The 10,011-nt window shown below is 41.3% G+C and overlaps 1 protein-coding gene across 1 annotated transcript; it reads right to left on the reverse strand.

Annotated features, from left to right (window-relative positions):
* Positions 1-2,071: 2,071 nt before the first annotated feature.
* On the reverse strand, positions 2,072-4,852 carry LOC307250632 (serine/threonine-protein kinase pim-3-like; the record flags this gene model as incomplete). Its single annotated transcript, XM_080027749.1, has 4 exons — positions 4,640-4,852; positions 4,120-4,300; positions 2,282-2,455; positions 2,072-2,163 (listed from the first exon to the last, which is right to left on the reverse strand). Exons 1-4 carry the CDS (start codon positions 4,832-4,834, stop codon positions 2,072-2,074), a joined length of 642 nt encoding a protein of 213 aa, XP_079883875.1. The 5' UTR covers positions 4,835-4,852.
* Between the last annotated feature and the right edge of the window lie 5,159 nt (positions 4,853-10,011).

A 10,011-nucleotide genomic window follows, 5' to 3' on the forward strand; every position in this document is an offset into this window, starting at 1 on the left:
CATTTCAGCAGGTACTCCTGGCCTGGCCCAAGCTCTCTAAGAAGACGAGGAACAACTCCACCACAATCCTGAGGCCAGCTTGAAATTATGGGAAGAAACCTCGGGAAAGGCATTTCAAAGAGAGGTCCGCCCTCCACGGACGGCCCGGACGGTACAGGAGCTGCAGGTGGAAAAGAAAAAAGTGCCATTGTGGAACAGACTAGCTGGAAATTCCATATCAATAGTTCATTTTATGATAAAAGCATGACAATTGGTATACTTATTGAGTTAGATTGATATGGAGGCATCATACATTTTCAATATCGACTAAGCTCCGCCCCCTGCAAAGGCGTTTTAGTCTATGGTGGCCATGTTTTTCTAGCGATCTTGCATCTAGCGATCTACAGACATGTGTATCTCAGTCCCCCAAGGCTGTGTACAAAATGTGGTGTTGATTATGTGAAAATTTAAAAAGTTTCTGCAAATTAGCTCAACATTTTTGACCTGTTTGAGACATTTTAAGTTGATCTGACTTTTGGGTCGAGGGCCGTGGCCTCTCAAACTTTGCAGCTTTGGGGCTTAATAACAGCGCCACCATATGGAGGATTGTTTAGAAACGTAATAACACACCATTCACGGTGGGGACGCACATTTTGCCAAATTAGGAGGAGTAGCAAATCAAATGGCGGATGAATAGGATTAAATGCTGACAATGCAACATTTTTATTAAAAATGAAATTATAGAGTAACACAAAAGTAATCCGACTCAATGATGACTTCTGCCTCACTAGAATGAGTGGTGGTGTGTTTACCTGCACAGACCCCCACCCACTGGCTGTATTGGCTTTGTTTTGCTTTGTTTTGTTACGTCGGGATGTTTCTAGGCATTAATCAATTGAGCAGTGCCCGTGGATTGCCCGTGGAGAGTGATGAACCCTCAACCAATAACAGCACAGCGGCGCTGCCACGGTGCACGCTCGTCCAGCTCTCCCACAGCACAAAGCAGCAGCCTCTCCCCACTTCCTTGACTGGGGTTAGCTTTGGTTAGCTCAGTGGCTAACACACTGATATGTACTGCATTTCTAACTGGAAAGTGTCCTCCCTCCCGAAATCCCCCCCCCCCCCCCTTGCAAAGTCGCGTGGAGGAGCTGTGTGGAGTTTAGACCTGTGTCTTCTGTTTACAAAACGATATCAACAAATACAACTATGAAAAATCCAGCCAGAGAGGAGGACTGTGCAGATAAACACACCACCACATATTCTAGTGGGGCAGAGGTGATCATTGAGTGGGATTATCTTTGAGGGACTCTATATTTGTTTTTTTTATTAAAATACTGCATGGTGTGCCTTAAGTTTATAAATGCAAACTAATTACTGTAATCCAGAACAACTTTTGACAGAACCAGGCAATATCCACTCCCCATCCTCTACCTAAACCTAACCCTAACTCTGAGCCAAAAGTTGAATACGCTACTTCTACACCGTTGCAAGTAGAAATGCAAACATTTTGTTGAACGTGCGTCCCCACCGTGAATGGTGTGTTATTACGTTTCTAAGCAATCCTGGTGGCGCTGTTATTAAGCCCCAAAGCTGCAAAGTTTGAGAGGCCACGGCCCTCGACCCAAAAGTCAGATCAACTTAAAATGTCTCACACAGGTCCATGTGAAGGTGCTTTACAAAAAAGCTTCTGGGACCGTATAAGTCGGCCTAGAAAAATTGTGACTTTTTCAATGTTCACGTGATCAACACCACATTTTGTACACAGCCTTGAGGGACTGAGATACACATGTCTGTAGATAATTAGCAAGATCGCTAGAAAAACATGGCCGCCATAGACCAAAACGCCTTCGCAGGGGGGCGGAGCTTAACCAATATTGAAAATGTATAATGCCTCCATATCAAGCTTTTTTTTTAAAATACGTTTGGCTATAAGTAAAATCTCATGCTTTTATCATTAAATTAACCATTGTTATGTTTATCTGATCCACTACCAGTGTTAATGATGTCAAATAGAATCAATCTAATTAGTTTAGTCTAATTAATTATGTTAAGCTTCAGGCCGTGTGGATTTAAAGAGTGCGTTGGTGTCGGTCTAACTGAGCCACGGGTGACGCTGCAGCTGCTCCAGCGTGGGACGCTTGTCTGGATATTTGGACAAACACATCTTCAAGAAATCAATGCAATCTGTGGAGAAGAATGAAAAAGACAAATGAAGGTGTCGGCCACAGTCATCAACAAGTTAAAATGAATTGTGCAAACTGACAGGTTTGTGTAGGAGTTGGATGAGTTCATATTTTCTTACTTTGCGACAGCTTGGGGCTGATCTTCAGCTTCCTGCAGAGGAACTGGATGGTCTCAAAGGGGCCTGTTGCGTGGAGCATCTCGTACAGCACCACACCCAGCTGCCACACTGTGGTGGGGCCGGCCCGGTAGAACCAGCGGCAGTACCACTCTGGAGGGGCGTGAGCAGAGGTCCCTACAGAGGACACAGAACATCAGTGTTGGGCAAGTTGCTTCAAAAGCGTAATGCGGTATTTATGACTTGTTACTGTCATTTCAAAGTTGTTAGTTACATTACAATATTACTGTCTTTGAATTGTAAGGCATTACACTACTTTTACATTACTTTTGCATTACTTTCACCAACATAACAGGAACTATGGATTTGGTGTTCTCAATAGATCTTCTTGTGTTAAATGCAGCTCATTACACAGCAGGAGGTGACATGGTATGGCTTAATGACTGAGCTAGGCTTAAGGCTAACAAAAGTATATAATATAATGGTCACAGTTATGGCTCATGGTGCAATACATTTTATAACAGAAATACTGTATCTTTAGGTATTTATATTAATATCAATAGAGCTAGAGCCTACTACTGTAGATTGAAAAAGTAAATTGAGCCTCAAAGACTTGTTTCTTGTGTTCTGGCGACTTAAAAGCACAAACAAGTTGTTCACATCATCATCAACTTTTGCCTTTTTTAGTTGTTCCAAAGAATCTGCCTTATCATCTTGCCATCTAATCTAAATGATAACTGACCATTATGTTTGTTTATCGTCTCTCTTGCGTGACATTTTATAATAACAATAGTAGCCTAAATATATCTCCTTTGCTGTGCGCTGGGGAGAAACAGACACGCTGGCAACTTTTCTGGTATCAAATTGGTGATTGCGGGATGATTTGGATGCAGCAGCCTATTTGAATGACATGCTGTCGGGCGGACTCTGCTTGACTCTTGGCCGGGTGCGAGGCAAAAATAAATAAAAGGACTCGGCGCATCATCAGGCTACATAATAGGCTGGCCTGATGTGAAACTTCTCTAAAATGTAGGCTACTTACTCAGGCTCACCAACATAAAACAGACGTGCACATAGCCACGGGAACATATTCTCAACAGGGGGTGCTGAAAAAAAAAGCTCAGCCTGCACTTGTATTGCTGAGGAGAGCTTGCCAATCTGCGCTGTCCTTTACGCACCATCAGTGCCGCCGTTATGTTTAGATTTCATAATTTGCATCAAAGCACTTAGGATAATAGAAATTAGAGGCTTTATTTAAACGCAGTCCATGCGGTGGTTATATTAACTGTGTCGGATGTAGACTGAAACTAACGAGGGGGCGGCTGCTTCACTGTACAGTTCCATAGTTGCGCATTCAGTTTTGGCGACATGTCTCTGTGTATCAGGGCTCGGGACTCGGGACATGCAATCGGATCGCAGAAGCTGCTCCTCCGTTGGAAGGGAGCGGCACTTCGTTGTAATGAGGGAAGTGATGTGGTCTCTTCTGGTTTCCTCTTATACCCAGCGCAGCTTAAACTTGGGCAGTGAGACGGAAGCCAGTAGCGCATCTTTGGAATCAATTGTAGCAGCAAATGTAAAAACAACAAACCAGTCAATTTTGGGTTTAAAATGCATTGTAACGCGCGTTACTGAGATTTGTACCGAGTTACATATTACCGTATTTGTTGTTGTAATGCCTTACATTACCGCGTTACAGCAAAACGTAATGCATTACAGTAATGCATTACTTCCTGTAACGCGTTACTCCCAACACTGCAGACCATATGATAAGGTGAGGGTGAGGAGAAGCTTGGTTTAAAAATGTCACAGAAAGGTGATTTATAATGACCAAGACATCGTACCGTAGAAGATGCGGAAACAAGATCCTTTCTTTGTGAAGCAGCTCAGTCCAAAGTCAATGAGGCGAACACGCGGGACATCCGAGCCCACCTCGATCAGGATATTCTCTGTTTTGAGGTCTCTGTGAAAGATGCCCATATCCTCCAGTTCCTTCACGGCATCAAGCAGCTGTTTGAATATGACCTGAGAGAGAGAGAGAGAGAGACAGAGAGAGAGAGAGATGAGGGGTGGTGTACTTCATGGCTGTAGCTCTGACTTAACCACTTGGTTTCAAATAAGACAACAACTGCAAGAACTAAAGTCTCTACAGCTATCTTTCAACTCCATGTGATTGAGTCCTTGTGAAAAGTCCAGATGGGACAGTTTGATCACAGATAGGTCTAAACCTCAGGAATATTCGCCTTCCAGGAAGCTGGCTTGTCAGTTCACCGGTGAACATATTTGCTAATTGTTTTAAAAGTTTTTTTGGTTCAAAATGAATTCAAACACACAAACAAACAGGTTGACAACGCTCCTCTTTACCTTGGTGTCATCCTCAGACAGGCAGCCTGCGTTGGTCAGGATGTAGGTGAAGAGGTCTATAGCAGGCATGGGTCTCTCCAGGACCAGGATCAGCTCCTTGCCCACATCGTACCAATCCAACAGAGAGATGGATGCTGAGCTCCCCACTGCTCCAGTTGATTCAGCAGCATGTTTTAACATGACAGCCACTTCCATAGAGACCTGCTTCCCATTCTTATCCTGGAACATCACAACAGATTCAAGATTCAAGATGGTTTATTGTCGTACGCACGACAGTTACAGCAGCAGTCATTGGCAATGAATATCTTAGGTCCCAGGCTCCTCTCAACAATAAAATATAGCAAAAGAAAATGTATAATATAAACACACTCGTGAAGAGAGCGACACCTGGGACACAAAATAAACAAAAAAGTAGTGCAAGGACACAGTGAAGAAATGTAGAGAAAAGGTGCAGCGTATTAATATAAAGTAAGCAGAGTGTTATTCATAGATGACCATACTTCATTAGTAATGCATTCAGTGAGGGAGTGCCCTGATGACTACAGTAGATTTTAAGAGCAGTTGTTGGTGTTGGCTCACTCACCGTTTGTGTGCAGTACACCTTGTCTTTAGCAACATGTTTGATGGCGACCTACAGTACACAAGCAGGACTTCAGGTTAGCACTTCCTAAACATTACGATTACGACACACAATACATACAAATACATAAATTAAACTAGTAAAAAAAAGTGAATAGGACCCCTTGAGTAATTAGAAATTAAGTATGATAATCAGATTGTATTATTACATAGACAGACCCGTACACATACACATGAGATGTATAGGTGCAGTAGAGAGGTTCAGAGTTTAATGTAGTCCCACTCACCACAAGATCAAATTTTGTCCCATTTCAGATTGTGTTGTGATACTTAAAGCAGCTCTGAGTAACATTTAGATATCTTTAAAACAGATTTTCGGTTTACGCGTGCACATATTCGTATTGGTCGCAGATTTCAGTGTGGCGCAACAACGCGATTTGAGAAGCCTATCACTCCAGGGGCCTCATTTATAAAGGTGTACGTAGAAACCTTCCCAAAACATTGCGTTCGCACAAAGCCAAGAATGTGCTGCGCAAGAAAAAAGTTGAGATTGATAAAACTGTGCGGCGCACAGTTGCACGCAATCTTCCCTTTATAATTACCCACCTGCGGTGAATTGTGCGCGGACGAACTCCGCCCCGTGTCATCCCACTTCACCTCCCAGTTTCATCCCACAATCTACCATACATGGCGAATGCTAAATAGCTCCTGAATATGATGACGCTCTTAATAAGCAGAGCATTTTGACTGACATGAGGAGAGAAGGGAGGCAACTGTAGAATAAAAGTTCTAGGAGAATAGTTTCTGTGTAAAAAGAACATCAAGCGACTGTGAAGGAAGAAAGCCCGTGCCATGCGCCGCTGTAACTGCCTCACAAACACAAACACACGCGCGCGCTGATCACATATCATGATTGGCACAGTCGTTACAGTCTTTGTTAAGCTGTTTTGCCCAACTTTGTACTGTATGAAATATCACGTATTAGCGAACCTGTAGGACTATATATAGGCCCATATAAAATGTGTTGTGAGAAGTGAAATATAGTCTAGTCTATTCCAAAGCATTGTTTCCCTTCCGTGAGACCAACACATTTCCAACGTCAGATTATAGTTTAAACTTCCAGGGTAAATTGTTTTGGGAAAGAGATGCATAAAATAATTTGCTAAATTCATAACATGATTAAATATATAGTTTTAATTAATATGTTTGGCCTTAACTTTGTACAAAACTACTTTTTACACACAGCCTAAAATATAAACTATTTGCTCTCCCGCTGGCCACTCACGGACACACCTCCCGACGTACTGTGTATGATATTATTATAGAGTAGAACTATAAGATTCAATTTAACAATATAACCAAAACATGTATAGACCTACTTGATAAGTAAATCAACCTACATCATTAATGCATGCTATTGCCAACAGTAGCCTATATTCGCAACAATAGGTACGCACATATAGGCTAATTGATTAAATATATTGGGTGCCATGCATTTCACAAGGATATGTGTGTTTTTCCGATGACACAGCTTTATTTCGTGGTGTTGCCATTGAGTGTCGCTGATTCCCCGAGTCAGGAAAACCTTGCGGTAGCTCTACGCATGGTCAAAAGTTGGCGTGGGAATACGCACACTTCTTCGCAAATAATTATTTTATAAATACCAACGTTTGCCACCGCACATTTGACCACACATTCTGCCGTCTACGCAAGGTTTTTGTGCGCAGCAAGCTTTATAAATGAGGCCCCAGGTGAGGGAAGGGGAGCGGGAGCCTTGTTTGAGACAGTTATTTGTCGTCATAATGACTGATAACGGGGCCGAACCATCAAAAAAAAAAAAAGAGAATGCAATGAAGAAAAGCTAAAAGGCAGAGTGATATAGGCTACGGGCGGGAGGAGGACGTTGCCAAGCAACGTATATACACAATGTCACGGGAGCGAACTATACTGCAGTGTTTACTCCTAAATTAATGAGCGGTACTAAAACAAAGTTTGCTTTGCTTCACCATCATCAGATGACCATTATCTGAAATAGTCATTATTTACAACAACATAAACACATTACCTCATTGTGATCCATACTAACTCCCGTCTCTCGTTCATTCGCTTTCTGTGAGGACACGGAATCTTTCAGCTCCGTGAGAGTAGTTAGGTGACACTGCATCAACTCCTTGCAATCAGGTGTGTGTGGCACTGACTGGCATTAGTTGATGCGGTGTCACTAACCACTCTCACAGAGCCGAAAAGAGTCCATTCTCTCACACTTTCAACACACGGCCATGCACTATATTGCGCGGCGCCCTAACCATTTGACACGAGCACGCCTGACACGAGCTAGAAAACAGCTTTACGACAGCGGGCGCCGTGAAAATACTACCGCTTTTGTCCAAAGGAGCCGCCAACAGCCAAAGTTACTCGTAGTGGCTTAATAATGGTTTGCAGCAATAGTTTTTTTCAAAATACATTAATCCTCTCTGACTTCAGGTGGAGGGAATGAGGACGGGGATGAATCACTGGATCACTGTGTGTGTGTGTGTGTGTGTGTGTGTGTGTGTGTGTGTGTGTGTGTGTGTGTGTGTGTGTGTGTGTAACACTTACTTCTAAACGATCGGCTTTACGATAGCCGGCAAACACTGATCCACAGCCTCCTTGCCCGATAGGTTCCTTCTGTGTGTATTTGGCCTTAAAACACGCTGCAAGAGAAACACACACATTTTGTATTTCTACAGGTGTAAGAATATGTTACCCAAGAACTTACTATCTTAGATATAGATATTCATTTTACACTTCAGATTGAAGGTCACCTATTGTGCAAAATAATTTTTTCATGGATGTTCACATTATTATGGGTCCCCGTCTCTGGTGTGACATACTCCCAAAGTATGAGAACAAACAACCCTCTCTCTTTTTCTATTAATTTTTTGTTCAAATATCCCATTTCTTATGATGTAATAAATGGAGAAGCCACGCCCCCTCATTACCAACCTAATTTAGCACTAACTCCACCTGTGATAAGCACACACCCAGATACCTCTGAATCTTACTGGCAGTTAGACTCAAATCAGAGCAGGCTAGGCTTTTTTGATATAGAGATATTTCGAGATATACAGTTGAAACTCGAAAAATTTGAATATCATGCAAAAGTTCATTTATTTCAGTAATTCAACTTAAAATGTGAAAATAATATATTATATAGACTAATTACATGCAAAGTGAGATATCTCAAGCCTTTATTTGTTATAATTTTGATTATTATAGCTAACAGCTTATGAAAACCCCAAATTCAAAATGTCGGCCCTCTATAAAGTATCATCATCCATATGTACTCAGTACTTGGTTTGGGCCCCTTTTGAATGAATTCTTGCCTCAATTCCAATTCATTTTCCATGATATTCTAATAATTCGAGTATCACCTGTATATTAGGTAGAAGCCCCCAAAAGATTATGCCTATTAATGCAGAGGCAACAGAAAATAACCATATAGAAAATGAAGGTGGGGTTACATGTAATTGTTTTTACTCACTTGTTCTGTCGGTTGCATTGCGTTTTATTTTTTTTATTTTTTATTTTTTTTTCCATTTAGATTGTCTGTTTTTATTTATGAGTAGTATTTTTGTTTTATGTGATTGGTGTCGACCAATCAAGGGACAAAGGATGCAAATTAGCACTTGCTACAATCCTGTATATTTACATGTAAATGTCTATTAATATGCAATGTCCCTTTTAAATAAATAAACTTAAACTTAATATATTTTAAAATCCCGCCCATCAGTAAAAAAAAACACCAATACTTTAAAATAAAGAGAAAAAACTTCTTAAAAGTAATGTACAGCCTCTAAACTGGAGCGTGTCAGACAGAGGTTGAAAAGAAGAGATTCAGCAATGGCACTGTGAGAAATATTGAGGTATTTCTTTTAGACACTACACCCATTGAAAGAGATTTTAGTAGGAACCAAATTTACAATTTTGAGCCTGAAAATCAGCATAACATGTGACCTTTAGAGCCTACACCTCCATGTATCAAAGCCTACTTACCTATTGGGTTGTTAACTTCACCCTGCTGTTTGATCTCACTCTGGTCTGGGTTGTTGTTCTTCTTGCCGGGACCTTCTTCATCAGCGTTGGCCTTCTTCTTAACGGCTTTCTTGCTCACATCGCCTTTTAAGGTTGAGAAAAGTTATAAAGGTGGACATTGTATAATCCTTGCAGAGTTTTACTCAAAATGTTAGTTTTATTTGTCCATGTTTTAAGACAAAATGAGGTACAATAGAGGTAAGTGCTGTTTGAAAAATAGAACAGCAACATTTCTAGTCCCTGCTTCTCTGGATAATCCACAGGCTTGGCCGTAAACACTTTCTATTAGACCTACCATCAACCAAAGAAACAGTCCCAAAGAATACAGAGCCAACTGGTTTTGGAAAAAGATGTAGCTTTTCATTCTTTTAAATATATTTTGTTGACGGTGTGAGCATTGAAAATGAAACCCAATCCATTACACTACATATGATCTGCTCTTGCAAATATTTTTATGTTGTCCACTGTTAACTAAATAATCTGAATAATCATACAACGTGAATAGAAAATTTCCCATATGCCTTGATTTTTTTGTGTTTACAGTAATGTGTCATGGTGAGCTGTTACCTCTAGTGTCTGTTGAGGAGGACGCTGACTCCACATCGACCCGTCTCCTCTTCATCTTCTGCTTTGAAGGCCCCTCTCCGTCTTCTCTGATGCTTCTCTTCTGGACTCTGACCCTCACATCCTCCTCACAGTCCTGGGCTGAAGGTTTTGGG

Source organism: Ammodytes marinus, assembly GCF_949987685.1.
Source record: "Ammodytes marinus genome assembly, chromosome: 5".
Lineage (NCBI taxonomy): Eukaryota > Metazoa > Chordata > Actinopteri > Uranoscopiformes > Ammodytidae > Ammodytes > Ammodytes marinus.